General features: G+C 37.9%; 1 protein-coding gene across 6 annotated transcripts; it reads left to right on the forward strand.

Moving 5' to 3' along the window:
• Nucleotides 1-72: 72 nt before the first annotated feature.
• Nucleotides 73-14,504, forward strand: LOC122308813 (putative pentatricopeptide repeat-containing protein At3g49142). Of its 6 annotated transcripts, XM_043122051.1 has the most exons (8): nucleotides 73-241; nucleotides 359-419; nucleotides 3,439-3,527; nucleotides 3,612-5,877; nucleotides 8,800-11,643; nucleotides 11,825-11,896; nucleotides 12,011-12,082; nucleotides 14,175-14,504. In XM_043122051.1, exon 5 carries the CDS (start codon nucleotides 9,471-9,473, stop codon nucleotides 11,505-11,507), a length of 2,037 nt encoding a protein of 678 aa, XP_042977985.1. In that variant the 5' UTR covers nucleotides 73-241; nucleotides 359-419; nucleotides 3,439-3,527; nucleotides 3,612-5,877; nucleotides 8,800-9,470; the 3' UTR covers nucleotides 11,508-11,643; nucleotides 11,825-11,896; nucleotides 12,011-12,082; nucleotides 14,175-14,504. The 6 variants fall into 6 exon arrangements, with proteins under 6 accessions (XP_042977985.1, XP_042977983.1, XP_042977984.1 ...); XM_043122049.1 differs by having other exon boundaries at nucleotides 3,439-5,877; XM_043122050.1 differs by lacking the exon at nucleotides 3,612-5,877.
• Nucleotides 14,505-18,193: the final 3,689 nt, after the last annotated feature.

Below are 18,193 nucleotides of genomic sequence, written 5' to 3' on the forward strand. Positions count from 1 at the left end.
CAAAAAGAAAAACACTAAGCGGTGTGTTTTGAGAGCCCCTCTTCTTCTTCCCCTGCCCAACGCCTCTCTCTCTCTCTCTCTCTCTCTCTCTCCCCTCTTGCGCAGACCCCCTCGACGCCTCGCTTTCTCTCTCTGTGTCCGCTTCTCTTGGTTTCTCTCTCTCTCTCTCTTCCCCACGATCTTTCTCCCGTTTTACGCCTCACGCCGACGCCTCCGTCCTTAGTTTCCGTCGCCGAAGCCGGTAAGTCTCTTGCTTTCCTCTCTCTCTCTCTCTCTCTCTCTCTCTCACACACACACACACACACACACACACACACACACACACTGGGTCTCACTCTCTCTTCCTCTCCGTGTGTAGGCCGCCACTCTCTACGCAGCCCAGCTCCTCCCCCCATTCACGACGTCGCACGAAACCGCTGGTTAGCCTCTCAATCCTCTTTTCTCTGTCTCGGTGTCTCTCTGGTATACGTTTCCAACGCGCCCTCTCTCTCTCTCTCTCTCTCTTCCTGCATCACTTTGTTTGGTCCCTTTCTCTTTCTAATCCTCTGTTTTATCTGTGTCACGAACTCTATACCGATCATGACACCAAGCCGCGCGGCCACACGCCCTCTATTCGAGCCACTGTGAGCCAACAAGATTCACCACACTAAACTCTCAACACTCGCTACCACACTTTGTGTCCTGTCGTAGCCTGGTGGTGTATATATAAGCAACATTGTTTCTCTACAGAATAAAATGGGAACATGAATTCTAAAATATTTTATCAGATTATATGATATTATCTGATTGGTATGCTATTTATGTTATTTCATTGTATCTGAAAACCCTGAGGCATAAGATTATGTTTTGCTCTGATTCCTGGCCTTGCCACGGGATACAATAGTGGCCTCCAACCCTGTCATGTGATACAATATTGGCCTCTGACCTTGCTATGGAATATAATAGTGGTCTCCAACCTTGCCACGGGATACAATAGTGGCCTCCGGCCTACTACGGGATATAATAGTGGCGTCTTGTCCGTCTATGGGATATAATGGTAGCCTCTGTTCTGAGTGCAATTACTTTGGTGAAACTTGGTTTATGTTTTGCTTGACTATCAGCAAAATACACAACCCTAAAATGGGGGGTAAATAGATCTGCTTCCTATTTGAGTTTGAGGGAGATTTGCAATGTAAGCAAATAGATCTTGACGAGGGTGTGAGACATTGGATATCGATGGTAAGGACTTAGGTAATGATATCTATACAAAACTTTTTACAACATATTTCACAACTATGTTTTAAAGTAAGGGTATTGTTGTAAAGTGATGTTACGTTTATGAGTTATTTTACAAAAATACCCCTCGTTTTAAAATATAGTTGTGTAAAATGTTGTGAAAACAATGAATTGTGTGTTTATCCTTTTTCTTTTTCCTCCCCTCAACCCCCTAGATAAAAGAGGTTTATGTCATCAAGTAAAATTAGTGTCCTAATATGGAGCCGGAAGCATTATGGAAATTAGTAGTTCATAGTAAATATGACAGCCTATGGGGGGAATGGTGTACTAGAGAGGGGAATGGATCGTATGGAGGGGGGATTTGGAAGCAAATAAGAAGAAGATGGAGGATGTTTGCCAACCACACTAAACTTTTGGTGGGGGAGGGCACACGTATAAGATTTTGGACTGACATTTGGTGTGGGGAGGAGGCACTGAAGGACGCTTTTCCATTTGTATATCAAGTGGCTTGCGATCAAGAAGCTTCGGTCGCGGACCTTTTGGTTCACTCAGGGGATCAAGTTCACTGGAACGTCACTTTTTGTAGAGCAGCACATGAGTGGGAAGTAAACAGTTTTGCGGATTTTTTCAACCTAGTGTACTCTATGAAGCTGAATGGATTGCATGAAGATAAGTTGTGGTGGAAACATACAGGTAAGGGTATTTTCTCGGTTCACTCTTATTATAAGGCCCTTACAGATATACCGAATGCTCCGTTTCCATGGAGAAGATTGTGGAGGAATAAAGTGTCGCCCAAAACACTTTTCTTCATTTGGACAGCAGCCCTGGGTATGATTCTGACTACCAATAAACTGCGGAAGCGGTGGGTAATCATTACTGATTGTTGCTGTTTGTGTAAGAAAGTTGGTGAGTCAGTGAATCATCTCCTGCTACATTGTGAGACAGCTAGAGCCTTGTGGTGTGAAGTATTCCGTCGAGTAGGGTTAAATTGGGTGATGCCGAAGTCAGTAATTGAATTATTAGCCAGTTGGGCGATGCCGGGGTGAGATCTACATATCAAAGCTGTGTGAAAGATGGTATCTATCTGCATTATGTGGTGCATTTGGCAAAGCAAAATGAACGAACATTTGAAGATAAGGAGAGGACAATTGAGGAGCTTTGTATCTTATTTTTCAGCACTTTATTCCTGTGGTCTATAGCTATAGACTTTAATGGCCTAAATGTACACGAGTTTCTAGTGACTACTATAGCCATCTCGATAGGTCTTACCTCTTGTATACCTTCTTGTGTACTTGGGCTATGCCTATTATTATTAATACTATCGTTTACTTATCAAAAAAATAAATAAATAAATCAGTTTCCACTGATTTTCTACTTTGCCATCCAAAGCCATCATTCTTTGCAAGAACCTGGCCTGTTATGAGCTTAGACACAAGACCCCAAGCCCAGTCTGCTCGGCTTTAAAAAAAGGGTAGTGCTACCATGCCACCCAGGTTTGACCACTGGGCATGCCTCCTAGTGCAAATTGTACTTTTTTATTCTTTTGCTTTTTATTTCAAACATTTTTTAAACATGTTTAAAAATTTAAAAAAAAAAAAAAACCAATATACTAAAGTGCGGTTTAGATAGTGAGATGAAATGAGATAGTTTTATATGAATGTTGAAAGTTGAATAAATATTGTTAGAATATTATTTTTTAATATTATTATTGTTTTGAAATTTGTAAAAGTTGAATTATTTATTATATTTTGTGTGAAAATTTGGAAAAGTTGTAATGATGAGATGAGATGAAACACTTTCACTTTTCAAATGGTGCCTTATAGTCAATTCCTTAACTATTAAATAAAAAAAATATTAAAAAATAAAATAAAATACAGGAGCAGCCAAATTAAGAGGGTACACTCAGGGGCATAGTATCATTTTCCTTAAAAAAAAAAAAAAAAAAAAAAACACCAAATGGTGCATTTTGTGGGTTTAAGCCCCTAAGCTCCTCTTCTTCTTGCCCTGATGTCTCCTTCTTCCCCAATCTCTTGTTTGTTACCCCATTGCGGCTCCAACCTGTAATTTGTCATCCGTGCCCCATCGCGTTTTCGTTGTTTGACCACAATTCCATGCCGGTAAGCCTCTGACCATCTCTCTCCCTCCCTCCCTCGGTCACTCACTCACTCTCTCTCTCTCTCTCTCTCTCTCAATTTGGTCTCTCTTCTCCCAATTGCGATGCAGCCTATCATGCACCACCGCTGCCAAGGCTTTGCTCCATAGGCCGCACTGCCACAATCCTTTGCCTTTGCTGGTTGCTTCTTGTCACGCCGGTAAGTTTGTGTTGTCCCTTTCTTTCCTTTGTTTTCGTGTCTCTCTTTCTCTTTCTCTCATAGGATTGCCCCTGTGACTAGTAGAGGCCACCAGAGGTGGCCGCACAGCCTCATTTCGCCAAATGTTTCAGACCCCCACAAACCATCTCCAAGCAGCGTCACCTCACTCTCGAATTGACCGACCATTGCTTCTAGTTGAGTATGGTACCTTCGATCTCTACCCATGCTATTACCCTTAGTTTTCATGACTGATTTGTTTGGTGCCTACTGGAAGATTAGGCCGTCTAGTTGGATGTTGGAATTGTGGTTTGAGCAATTTCATGTGTAACACCCCTTCCCTTAGGTTAGGAATGTCATGTACATACGTAATTAAAGCCAGGCAAGAGACTTTAATCACTACAGTTTGAAAAACAACTTAGACTAATGACAAAAAAGGAAAAAGTTACTCGCCAATTGAGGTTAAATGGTACTTTTTGTAATTATAAAGAATTGTACATAAGTTTGACTAAAAGATATAAGTCTAAGAAAATGACAAGACATGAAGTATTATGGAACACAAGGGAATAAAGAAACAAAGATAACTTTACAGTAAGGGCACCAATGTAAGTTTAACACAAAAAGGTACTCGGTTTTTCACACAAATAGAGATTGAACATCAGATTGAGAAAGAAAGGGCTTGAAGGCTTTTTGTATAAAAACATTTTAATGTCATTTTTGTAATATATGTAAATGACATGTACTTAAAGAGAAAGTAGAAAATAATATAACTTTTGAGTAGCGTTGACATTTCTTTGCAAATAACAATGGTTATGACAGAGAGGTTTATGAGCTCACCATGAAAGAAGGGCAGAGACGATGTAGACGGCCAAACTTGGTTGAGACCAACGATGGTAAAGTTTATGTGGTGGCAAAGAAGTTAAATGTAGGCTTGTTTAGACTATGAGTTGATGGAAGATAAAAACAACCCATCACTAAGGAAAGATTGTGACAAAATTTACCAAGAGAGCTGCGTGCAATAGAACTGAGATGGTTGGAGTTGAGAGTCACAATGGTGCCGAAATCGACCTCTTCTAAAAGTGATGGTGAAGCACTGAGAGAAAAAAAAAAGGTTCGTGTCATTCAGCCCAAAAGAAACAGCGTAGAGGAAGAGAGTGAGCGACCGACGGTCATGGCTTACCAAAATAACGCGAGGTTGATAGGAAATGACCGGTCGGTAGTTTCTTGTTTGCTGGAATGGCTGGAGAGAAATCCTAGGACATTGACGGCGTAAGAGAAAATTGTAGGAGAAAGAAGAAATATAAGGTTGAGGGTTCCGACACTTGTCCTCCGTTGCCATCGTAACGTTTAGATTAGTGAAGAAAACATCCAAGAGGGAATGTAACGTCAATTGTATCCAATACCCCTTCCTTTTCCCAATATTATTACGAATTTGTTTTGTTGATATGGAAGTACCTTTTTTTGGAACTACCATTAAAAAATTATGATCATATATTTGGTGTGGAAGTTGGCCAACATTTGTGTTGGCAAGGTTTTCAAGTTCATTCCCCAGTACTTATTACTTGGGTTGTAATTGCTATCTCATTAGGTTCAACCATTATAACTGTTCCTAATCCACAAACAATTGCTACTAATAGTTAGAATTTCTTCGTATATGTCCTTGAATTCATTCGAGACATGAGCAAAACTTAGATTGGAGAAGAATAAGGTCCATGGGTTTCCTTTATTGGAACTTTGTTTCAATTTATTTTTATTTCAAATTGGTAAGGTGCTCTTTTACCTTGGAAAATCATACAGTTACCTCATGGGGAATTAGCTGCACTTGGTCGATGGGTCGATGGCGAGACAATGTGCAGGGACTTTCGAACCGAGTCCTGGCATCGCAAAAGATCTTAAAGACATTAAGGCATTATTAGGAATGAAAAATTAGTAATAAATAATGATACTATAAATTATTAAAATAACAATAATAAAAATAATTTAAAATCCTTAAATAAAAATCTTGGCTGTTGCAAATTTCCCCGCTAAAAGAAATCTCGTCCTTGAGATGGAATGTACCTCAATCAAGACAGGTAGGGGTATTTTTTTCTCTCAGTGCTTCACCATTACTTTCAGAAGAAGTCGATTTAGGCACCCTTGTGACTCTAGACTTTGACCATCTTAATTCTGTTACATGCAGCTCTCTTGGTAAATTTTGTCATAGTCTTTCCTCCTCAGTGATCAGTTGTTTTTATCTTCCATCAACTCACTATCTAAAAATGCGACATTTAACTTCTCTACCACCATAGAAACTTTAACGTCGTTGGTCTCTGCCAAGTTTGGCCGTCTACATCTTCTATGCCCTTCACTCACTGTAAGCTCATAAACCTCTTTGTCGTAACCTTTGTTGTTTGTAAAGAAATGTAAATGCTGCTCAAAAGTTATATTACTTTTTACTTTCTCTTTAAGTACATGTCATTTATAGATATTACATAAATGCCATTAAAAGGTTTGTATACAAAATGCCTTCAAGTCCTTTCTTTCTCAATCTGATGTTCATTCTTTGTTTGTGTGAAAAATCGAGTACATTTTTTGTGTTAAACTTATGTTAGTGCCCTTAGTTAAAGTTATATTTTTTTCGTTATTTCCTTGTTTTAGAATACTCCATGTTTTGTCATTTTCTTAGACTTGTATCTTTTAGTCAAACTTATATACAATTCTTTATAATTACGAAAAGTGCCATTTAACCTCAATTGCCTTGTAACTATTTCCTTCTTTGTCAAATTTTCTTAAAAATGTAGCGATTAAAGTCTCTTGTTTGGCTTTAATTACGCATGTACGTGACATTCCTAACTTAAGGAAAGGGGGTGTTACATCAATGCTTAGTTGATGTTGGAAGATGTGAGTTGCTGTTTTGATGTGTCGGGAGTTCGAATGTAAACGTGATGTGTGTTGGAATGGGATTTAAGTGAATTCATGGAGCTTGGGCTAATCTGTTAGTGAAGGAGTGTTTTTGGACGATGTACTTGGGCCATTATAAACTCGAGGAGCCATGGTGGATTATTTGGTTATTGACTGTTTTTGGGCTTATGGATTTTTGCTCCCATTGTGCAATGGTTGGGGTTATAAAAATTTTATTAGTTAGGTTGGTTTTGTACTTTTAAATTATTAATGTGTTAGTGATATTTTCCTATATTAGGTTGTGATGCTACTACAATTCGGTCACAAGGCTTAGATAGTACTCTTCAAAAGTCAGGGAAGCAGTACTCCTATAGACTTTACCTAAAACTAACAAAGGTTGTTTGTGAAAAACTTGGATATTTTGTAATGAAAACAAACTCGGTTATTTTCTGCACTAGTCTCTGTATTTGAACATTGAAATGTGACATTTTGATTGGTGTAGACATAAGCAATTTTTGTACTCCGTTTCTCTACTGCACTACTGCATAAATTGTGTACATAAATTTTGAAATATTTAATCTAATTATATGATATAATATGATCAGTATACTATTCTGTTATTGCATTGTGTTTGGAAATCCTAAGTCATAAGATTCTGATATGCTGTGATTACATGCCCAACCACGGGTTTTAATAGTGGCATTTGATTTTTGGCCCTACCATGGGATAAAATTGTGGCCTCTATTCTGAGTGTAATCACTTTGGTGACAAAGTGATTTATATTCTGCTCGGCCATCCACGAAATGCACAACCCAATAACAGGGTAAACATGGCATCTGTTATGAGTGCAATCACTTTGATAACAAAGTGATTTATGTTCTGAATGGCTATCCATAGAATGCACAAGCCTGTTGTTAATGCCTAAAAATAGCACAACAGGCTGGAAGGGGGGGGAAGAGTCATTCCTGGCCCGCTGAGGACTATTCGGGCCTCAATCAATATAATTTGGATTACCTGGTGTCAGTCTGGTGTTGTTGTGTGGCGTCATGCTCCGCACTCGCACCTTATGCAGTCGAGCCCATCTCCCACCAAAGCTGAGCTCCGCGCTCGCACCTTACATGGTTGAGCCTATCTCCCGCCTTGTTTCGCGTTTGGAAATTTTTATCACTTAAACCAAGTGAAATAGAAAACCAAGGACTCACTCCTGAAATTTTTCTACAGAAAGACAGGACTCACTATGGGCTACCTCTGTCGCATATTTTATCTTGAAGATTCTGAAGGCCTTCTTTTGGAGTGAATTGGCCTTAAGAATCACGAGCAACTAGATGGAATAAAATATCTCAAGCCTATAATGGGTCTCCAAGCGCGGGGGGGGGGGGGGGGGGGGGGGGGGACTCATTAGGAGGGTAGAAAGAGAGAAGGAAGGAGGGGACAAAAGGTTGTTGAGGAAAAAAAAGGTGTCAAGTGCGAAAAAAAGAGATTTGACATAAAGGGGAGGGGATGTGTCGAAAGAAGGCAAGGGGTACAATATAAAGGGAAGAGACCAGACCACTTTAAGGGGCTCCTTCCAGGTGACATGGGGACAAATTGCTACTCGACATCTTCTCTAGCTTCTTCGACCTCGTAAGTGGAGCTCTAGCAACAACTTCTCCACTAGAAGATAGATCCTCGTTTTCCATCGTACAATGAGGATAAGAGACTATGAGAGATTGTAAAACAAGCATATTATAGTGGATTTCCCCCCAAACGACCCGTGGACATAGGCATTATGCCTAACCACGTAAATCTGTGTGTTTCCCTCGCTTTTACTTTCCCTACGTTTATTTTCCATTCATTGCCATGGATGTACACCTCGACGCCATACAACAGTACTAGACTGACTCTAGGGGCTCCCAAACCATACCGATTGAGGCTCGAATAGTCTCAGCGGGTCGGGAATGACTCTCTCTCTCTCCTTCCGGTCTATTGTGCTATTTTTAGACATTAACACTTGTCAAAGGGGTAAATATGGCCTTTGTTTTGTGTGCATTCATTTTGGTGACAAAGTGATATACACTCTATTTGACTATCTGTAGGTATGCACAACCCTTCCATGGGGTAACATGGCCTTCGTTTTGAGTGCAGTCACTTTGGTGACAAAGTGAATTATGTTTTTTTCTTGGATATCCACAGATAAGTACAACTTTGCCATGAACATGGCCTCTATTTTTGTTTCTAATGTTGTTTCAATACATTTGTACCTATGGTATTTATGCCTATATTATTATTGTAATGAAATGCTTATGAAAATACCAATGCTTCTAAAAATGACTCATGTTTACACACTAGTATAGGTTAGTTGCTTATTAAGTCGGTGGACTTACCCTATTATTTCAACCATTTTTTTTTTATTCAGATGACGTTGATGGTTGTGACAATTGGAATCGATGGCATATCAGGATTATAAGAGAAATGTGAAACAAGTGCCAGGTGGCATAAGTGAATTGGTGAGATTGTAGAGAATATGTCGTAGTGTCAAACTTTCTTTGGGAGGATTTTTGAGGTATTTGATTTTGGAGGATTATTGTATCTAAGTTTTATATTTTGTGGATTTCAAGTTAAAAGGGTTCACCCCCAGGTACGGGGAGTGACACACTCTCTTTCAAGTCTGCTTACTCTCCCATCTTTTACTCGGTCAACATTTCTCACGCCACACATTAGCATTGTGGTCTCCCTTCCTAGCTGTCTCATCTCTTGGCTGTCAGCACTTTTTCTCCCACCTGCACACCTCAGCCATAAGACTCCCTGGAAAAGCACAAGACTTCAAGATTTTTGAGGACTGAACTCTTAGCATTCCTTATGCAGTAAAGATAAATAGCACAATACTGCAAGATATGCGACTCCATAAAATATTCTTGTACATGAGAAGAGTGGCCCATTTAAGTAGGCTTAGTAGGACAGTTTAAGGGGATAACATCCATTGATGATGATGGAGCTTGATACACCAAATATCAAACATGTGATCTGAATCTCTAAAGGTTGACTTCTCTCTTGCTAAACCTCATTTTCAAGATACCCACCCCATTCATGAAACCAATTGCTTATCGTTCCTGCTTTTTTTCAATTGCCAGACAACCACAAAGCCAAGTCTTCCTAACCCAAAAACCCCAATTCACCCAGAAAAGGGTAGTTCTCACTGAAGAGTTGTGTGGTAAAGTATTGGACCAATACCCAGATATTCAAACCCTGAAGAAAACCCATTCCAAGATCATTGTTGATCAACATTTTAACTCAAACCCTTCCCTTGGCATTAAACTCATGAGGGCCTATGCAGCTCATGGGGAACCCGGTCTCACACGCCACATATTTGATGACATTCCTGAGAAGAATGTTGTTTTCTTTAATGTCATGATAAGAAGCTACGTAAATAACCATTTATATCGTGAAGCTCTTCTTGTTTACAAAGCCATGGCTAGCCATGGATTTGTGCCTGATAATTATACATACCCTTGTGTGTTGAAAGCATGTTCTGCGTTGGAGGATTTGAGGGTTGGGTTGCAAATTCATGGTGCTGTTATAAAAGTTGGGCTTGATTTGAACTTGTATATTGGGAATGGTTTAGTTGCAATGTATGGGAAATGTGGTTGTTTAATGGAGGCTCGGCAAGTTCTTGATGAGATGCCCGATAGAGATTTGGTTTCCTGGAATTCGATGGTTGCTGGTTATGCACAAAATGTACGGTTTGAAGATGCATTAGAGGTTTGTAAAGAAATGGAGGTGTTAAAACTAAAACCAGATGCTGGAACAATGGCTAGTCTGTTGCCAGCTGTAACTAACACAACGTCTAACAATGTTACATACGTTAAGGAGATGTTCATGAAGTTGACAAAAAAGACTCTGGTTTCGTGGAATGTGATGATAGGAGTGTATGTTAATAATTCAATGCCTGAGAAAGCAGTTAATTTATATTTGCAGATGGAAGCATATGGGGTAGAACCAGATGCAGTCACTATTGCTAGTGTTCTTCCTGCTTGTGGGGATCTTTCAGCTCTATCTCTAGGGAGGCGGATGCATGACTATGTTGAGAGGAAGAAACTTCGACCAAATTTACTGTTGGAGAATGCATTGGTTGACATGTATGCTAAGTGTGGAAGTTTAAGAGATGCGAGGGAAGTATTTGACAGAATGAAGTTCCGGGATGTTGCATCATGGACCTCAATGATCTCTGCTTATGGTCTTAATGGGCAAGGTCGTGATGCTGTGGCACTTTTTGTCAAAATGCGGAACTTGGGTCTTAGTCCAGATTCTATTGCCTTTGTTTCAGTTATCTCGGCTTGCAGTCATGCGGGACTGTTGGATGAGGGTCGATATTACTTTAAATTGATGGCTGAGGAGTATAGGATAATTCCAAGGATTGAACACTTTTCTTGCATGGTAGATCTGTTAGGACGTTCTGGACAAGTAGATGAGGCCTATAATTTTATCAAGCAGATGCCAGTGGAGCCTAATGAGAGAGTTTGGGGGTCTCTGCTGAGTGCCTGTCGGGTGTACTCGAATATGAATATTGGGCTTCTAGCTGCTGATCACCTTTTCCAATTGGCTCCTGAGCAGTCAGGTTATTACGTGTTGTTATCCAACATCTATGCAAAGGCTGGCAGATGGCAAGATGTAGCAACTATCCGAACAATTATGAAGAGTAAAGGAATTAAGAAAAGGCCTGGCAACAGCAACATTGAGCTTAATGATAGGATTCACACCTTTCTTGCTGGAGACCAATCACATCCACAATCTAAGGAAATATATGAAGAGTTAGACGTGCTAGTGGGAAAGATGAAAGAATTAGGGTATGTTCCTGAGACTTATTCTGCCCTACATGATGTTGAGGAGGAGGATAAGGAATGTCATCTGGCCGTTCATAGTGAGAAGTTGGCTATTGTCTTTGCCATTTTGAACACTGAACCAGGGACGCAGATTAGAATTACCAAGAATCTCCGTGTCTGTGGGGATTGCCATATTGCAGCCAAGCTTATCTCCAAGATAGCTGAACGTGAAATAATTATCAGGGATAATAATCGATTCCACCATTTCAAGACTGGTATTTGCTCCTGTGGTGATTATTGGTGAACCTTCTTGGAGTAGTTATCACTTAAATGTTGCTCTAGGCTTTCCTCGGACATTCTTTTCATACTGTTTTTAGATGATCATCCCGCTTCATCTTCAACGTGATGAGGAACAAGCATTAACTTTTGTTGATAGAGTTGTAAGTGGCTCTCATTCTAACTTTTCTTACTTGATTTTATGACTTCTAGCTAACTTAATTTGTTTCAGAGTCTTTTATCTGTTTTGAACGCAATATTTACGAAACACAGCACTGTTTGAGTTTGCGTGGTGGGAAGTTACTAGCAAACGAAATGAATTTATTTTATTTTATTTTTAATTAGGAATCTTGAAGCAAATCAATTTTCTGGAACAGTCCTCTCAGAACTTGGGATGCTAGTTAATTTGGAAACATTGTGAGTCCTTGTTATCATTTTATTATTATTTTTATATATTACTTAGTCGAATATACTGGTTTTTTTATTCTGAATGTTGATTTGACTATCTGTCTTGAATACTTGTCCTTGCAGGATGTTATCCTCAAATAATTTGACTGGAAATTTACCCAAGGAACTTGGCAGGCTGAAAAACTTGACAGATTTGTAAGTTTTTCTGTAGTATATATTTTGTCAAGCATATGAACTCTTGTTAATATATTGTAGGATCAACGATGTTTTAATGCTCAATTCAGTCACAAATGGTAAAAACTTATACGGAACTGTAGACATTTATGGAGGGAATCCTTACTTTCATTCTTTGATTTACAACAATATATATACTACATACAAACAATTGACGATTATACTCTCACAAGTTACACTTAGGTATGGTTTGGCCCTTCAAAATTTTCATGTCAAACTCAAATTCTCACCTCATAATTATAACTTTCCCAAATCCCCATACAAAATATAATAAATAATTCAACTTTTTTAAAATTTTTTCAAATCCCAAAACAATAATAATATTGAAATATAATATTTTAATATTTCATCTTAAAACTCAAAATTCTCATCTTACTATCAAACCATACCTTATTAAAACCATGTCCTCTAACAGAACGATACCAGATTTTATTCAGAACTGGAAAAATCTTGAGAGCACTAGTGAGAACTTACTCAAGATCAATTGCTTTACGCCCTCTCCCTTCCTTGATGAGTCCCTCCCTCTTTGATATTAGCATCTGATATGTTTATATGTTCACTTTAGATAAAGTTGGTGAGAACTAGTGAGTCCTTCCCTTCATCTGGATGTCAGCTGAATTCCTTAAAATTCTCATGTCCCATGTTTTTTTGGTAATAAATAACCATTTTCTCTTCTTTGTTATCTGGTTGCTTTTGGTTGGAGGAATTGAGGGCATCAGTCAAAGAATTGAGCGCGTACAATATTAGTTAGATTTGATATTGAATTAAGCTGCTAGGTGATGCTGAAAAAGGATGAAGAGAACTATATATATTTATTAAGGGAAATTGAGCCAGATGTTGCAAAAGTTTATACCACACAACAAACAAATAATGGTAAATTATCTTCCAAGCAGGAATTCAAACAAATATTCATCAGCCGAAGTATAGGATATATACTCAAATGAATTAAAACTTCATGATGGTCTAGCTGTTGACATTGCATAGACAATAGAGTTAATCATGAAGGTCTCTGTGAAAGAACTTTTGTGTATGATTCCCACCAAACGACTAGAAAATTTTCTCTGGCCAAATATGAGGAAAATTCTTCTTGCAGTGCTGGGTTGGATTGATGTGCTTGGAATGAGACGCCCAAAGTCTTACTTTGTTGGTGTGGCCATGCATGTGGGGTCATAATTACATATTATATATGTGGCTTTTCTTTAACATTAGCGTTGCTCATGTCATGTCGATGATATGTAACAATGTTTTGAAAAAATGTTTTTTACAGAACACAGCAGCGTAGTGTACTACTGTCTTAATTTGTATTATATATAATAAATGTATGGTTGTACAGACATGATTATGCAGCTGTATAAAACAGATTATAAGACTTAAATTAATGAATTGACTAATCACAAGAAATTGACTTTAATTTACTTGACTTTCCATTTTCATTTTGTCCTATATCTTTAACAATCTGTTAATTTGTTCAATGAGAATATATTAAGTTTTAAAATTTATCTTCTAAATCTAATTATGCCATGTAAGCACTTTACTAAGTGTGCTTTACATACCGGCTTGAGAATAACATTTTTCATATATAAATTACAAAGCTGGATCTTAAATAATATATTTGGCTTCTGAATTGGAATTTTCAAGGCATTATCTGTACCACATGAAGCACCTGCATGCAATCTCTGGAAACTTCAAGCCACTGAGGTTTTAAAGTAAAACGTGGGTGCATTTAACTTTAGATTGCAGATTCCAACAAGTATTAAATAGTACTGTGCATTATTGGGGAAGCCCCTAGCTCTTGTATTCTTTCCAGGCTGGATAGATATATATGTAATTGCACATTAAGTCTCGTTGCATATATTATATACATAGATTTAGTAGACATATATTATATACATGACAAATTTCTAACCTATACTCGCAACCTGTTGTACATTTTGTCTTTCCAATTTATGATGTTCTCGATATATTAATTAAATACGTGCTCATCTTCATTTCTTACCATTCCACTTGTTTATAAGTTGCAAATGATGATCATTATGGTTTACAAAAAATGCAGGAGAAAATGACAGTGTAGATCTACTAGAGGATTTGGCCGGGAAAACGGTAACAGAACTGACTGCATAGCATGCAGCATGACCCACATGTTGTCTGAATTTAATAGCGGGGAGGAGTTGAATGAGCAACGTTTGTACAAGAATTTCGATGTCATTGGGTTGTGAATGTCTAGCTCGGCACTGATTCCCCAAAATGATAAAGACTTAATGACAAAGCTTTTATTATGGTGTTTCGATCAATGGTTCCCAACTTTGAAAACTACCTTTAGAGCTTAATTCTGGCCATTTATGCTGATTCCTGCAAAATGAATGAAGAGGAGTTTTATCTCTCATTTCTACACAGCTTTGAAACTAACACGGTTGCTACGAAACACGTACAAAAACAAAATGATTACGTAAAAGAGGAGAGAAATTGCCGATCGACAGGAACCTGCAGTTCGCAACCATATTGGTCAATATCGTTCGTGATCTGCTGATGAGGTTTCAGTGTCTCAAAATATGGATCAGCACAAGATCAATATGTATATATATATATATATATAAATATAACACACAGACACACACACAAAGACGCATATATACAAGAGTGATATTGGTCACGGCTCGTCTCTCTAAGCTGCTGACGATGCAGCTGGGCCCGTAGAAGATGAGCCGGACCGATATCACACCATGTCTAACTCTCTGGAAGTTGGTTCTTACTTCTTGAGCTGCTAATATCTCCCCATGTTTCGAAGAGTTGGAGCCTGCACCCTATATATATATATATATATATATAGGACAAATAATGCATGGCTTGTACGTGTCATAGCCGTTGGATGTGTATGATCAGTAGCTTTTCCTATTTAAAATGAAGGACTAATAATATGGAATTAGCAGCATATATATACTGATTATAAGCATATTATGTCTAGAAGATTTATGACGACCAAGAGTTGGGAATCCCACTAGCTAGCACTCCCCGATCTTGAGACTTTTTATTTTTTTATTTTTTATTTTTATTTTAAGACTTAACATTGTTATAAATCAGCATAATTCTTTAGCCTATGGCTTGAGATCGAGCTAGGGTTGTAATCAGTTTAGTTCAATCTGGTTTTGTATAAATTTTGGAACTAAACTGGTGTATACCGGTCTTGCATTTTTAAGAATCGATTTCGGATCCGTTATCCTTATAAACTAGTACTTTCAGTTTTATAGATTTCGGTCTGGTTTGGTCTGATTTTTTGATTTTAATCAAGTACGAATGTAATTATATATATTATATAAAAAAATTATATGTACATATAAAAAATATTTTATATAATATTAAAAATTAATTTATATATATATTTTATAAATTGGTTTGGTTCGATGCTGAAAAGCTAAGAATAGAACCGGGATCGAATTTAGCCTGTTTTTAAAATATAGGAACCGGTCCGGACCGGACAAGTTCAAAATCAGGCCAATCGGTTTGGTTCAAGCCGGTTTTACGGTTTTCCATTCAAATTTTCACCTCTAGATCAAACTAGCTAGCTAGTATCGAAAGCTAGCATGCATATGCATGCATAGCATGACCATGCATTAGAACTTCATGTCGTAAAACCCACTACATATACATAATATGGTTGCACGTACACGAATCTTCAAGTCAAAAGCAATTAATGCATGCATGCTGCTTAATTTCCTGATTAATTATGAATCGTCAACTAAAAATTCTGATAACATGATATATCTCATGTTCCATTATATATATATATATATATATATATATATAACCACAATGTTACAATTAACCGCGCAAAGAAATTGAGTTATTTATAAAAATATATAATGTAAATGCTCTTCAAAATGCTAGTCAGTAGTAAGATCTAGTTCCCATACTATTTATATATATATGTATATATATATTGGAATCTTACAGATTGACCAAATCTAGGTCGAGATCGATCTTTGATAAGTTATTCTTTTTTTTTTTTTTTTTGAAAAGAAGAAATACTCATTAATCATGAAGAAATAATACAACTTTTGTCTTTCAAGATGACAGATAAGACCTTCCATGGACCATCTTCAATCCATACCAACTCAAACACTAAGGTTTTTGCCAACTGAGCCGTAGCATGTGTTGCTTTATTTCCTCCTCTTCTAACAAAAGCTACTCTCCAATACGGTTGCTTTGACAACATGAACTGAATGTCCTACAACAGATGACCTGTCCAAGAACTATCAATAGCTTGTACATTGATATTCTCTATTACTGACTTGGCATCACCTTCGAAAATAACATGAGAAATCTCCAACTCTTGGCATAGCTGCATGGCTCTTAATAAAACATAACTCTCTACATGCACTACAGAAGAAAAATTTGATCGAGGTGCAGCCAATATTACCTTTGCATCACCACTTGCCTTTCTGATAATAATACCAGTTCCCATAGAGACCGCAACCTTATCATAAGCCGCATCAAGTGCTGGTACCACTTGCCTTTGCATCACCACTTGCCTTACTTGCCTTTGCATCACCACTTGCCTTACTTGCCTTGCAGTAAGGATCCAAAGCCGGTACCCACACAACTTGCTCATTAGTAAAGTGCTGCTCTGATCCAACTGCAGATTGCCTCTTCCTTTCCTGCATTACCTCTTTGAATACATCAACTTCCTCTAGTGCAGACTTGTAAATAATAGTTAAACTTTGAAATTTCTGTTCAAACACCCATTTATTCCTGCAAGTCCACAACTTGTGGAATACAGAAACAACATAGGTCAATTGTTGTTCCTTTAACCTCTGTACTAACTCTTTCCATAAACTAGCAAAATCTACACAATCTGTATGCCACTTGTTGCAGACATTTGCTGAATCCCCCCACACATCTACAGCAACATGACATGTCCAAAAGACATGTAATGTGTTTTCCTCAGCTTTGGTACAGATGGGGCATGAATAATCTTCTACAATTTTTTCCCCTACAGCTTGCTCATTGTTGGTAATATATACTGAAGAGCCTTCCATAAGAATTGCTTCACCTTTCCAGAAACTTGTAGTTGCCATATTTTCCTCCATTGCAAACCATAATCAGAATCTCTTGAAGTCTGCTCTCTAGCCTGTTTGCTTATCTCAAGTTCCACAAAGTAGGCACTTTTGATAATAAAAAGCCCTTTTGGAGAATTCATCCATATGAGTCGATCTTTCACATCCCTAAGACTTAATGGTAAACTGCTAATTAAAAGTGCATTTTCCTCACTAAAACTACTATTCAACCACCTCAGTCTTCCATTCATGCTTCTCTTTGTTGATCAATTCTGTAACTTTGGCATCACAGTTAAGGGTATTCATGAGAGTTTGTATCTTATAAGAAGAAGTTCGAGGGAGCCATTTATCATGCCATATTTTAATATTCTCCCCATTTCCTACCCTTCATACAGCTCCTGCATGCACTAAGCTCAAAGAAGACCAAATACTTCTCCAAATATGAGAAGGAGAAGATCCAATATTGGACTCCAATATGTGATGGTGTCTCTAATACTTGTGCTTAAAGATCTGAGATACTAAGGAGGAGGGTTTTTGCAAAATTCTCCAAACTTGCTTTGCTAACAAAGCTTTATTAAAACTGATTAAGTTCCTGAATCCAAGCGCCCCTTTGTTTTTCATCATGCCTAGCTTCTCCCAGATTTTCCAATGAACCACCTGGTAGTTTTGTTGTGATTCCACCAAAACTGAGAAATCACAGCTTCAATCTCTTTTAACAAACCATTTGTCAACTTGAAAACACTCATAGTATAATCTGGGATAGCTTGAATTACGCTTTTTATTAAGATTTCTTTACCAGCCTTAGAAAGTAACACAGACTTCCAGCTAGTTATCATTCTTCATATTTTTTCTTTTAATCCTTGAAATGTATTGTATTTAGATCTTCCCACTAGTGTTGGCAAGCCTAGGTACTTGTTATAGTTTACACCACACCATGAGTGGACTGAACAATCAATTCCTAGGTAGTAGAGTGAGTATTGCTACTAAATAGCATAGAAGTCTTTTGTTTATTAAGGACTTG

This window comes from Carya illinoinensis, chromosome 5 (genome assembly GCF_018687715.1).
Source record: "Carya illinoinensis cultivar Pawnee chromosome 5, C.illinoinensisPawnee_v1, whole genome shotgun sequence".
Lineage (NCBI taxonomy): Eukaryota > Viridiplantae > Streptophyta > Magnoliopsida > Fagales > Juglandaceae > Carya > Carya illinoinensis.

What these genes read in the sequence shown, in the direction of transcription:
- LOC122308813 (XM_043122049.1), top strand. Translation starts at nt 9,471, where the DNA reads ATGAAACCAATTGCTTATCGTTCCTGCTTTTTTTCAATTGCCAGACAA.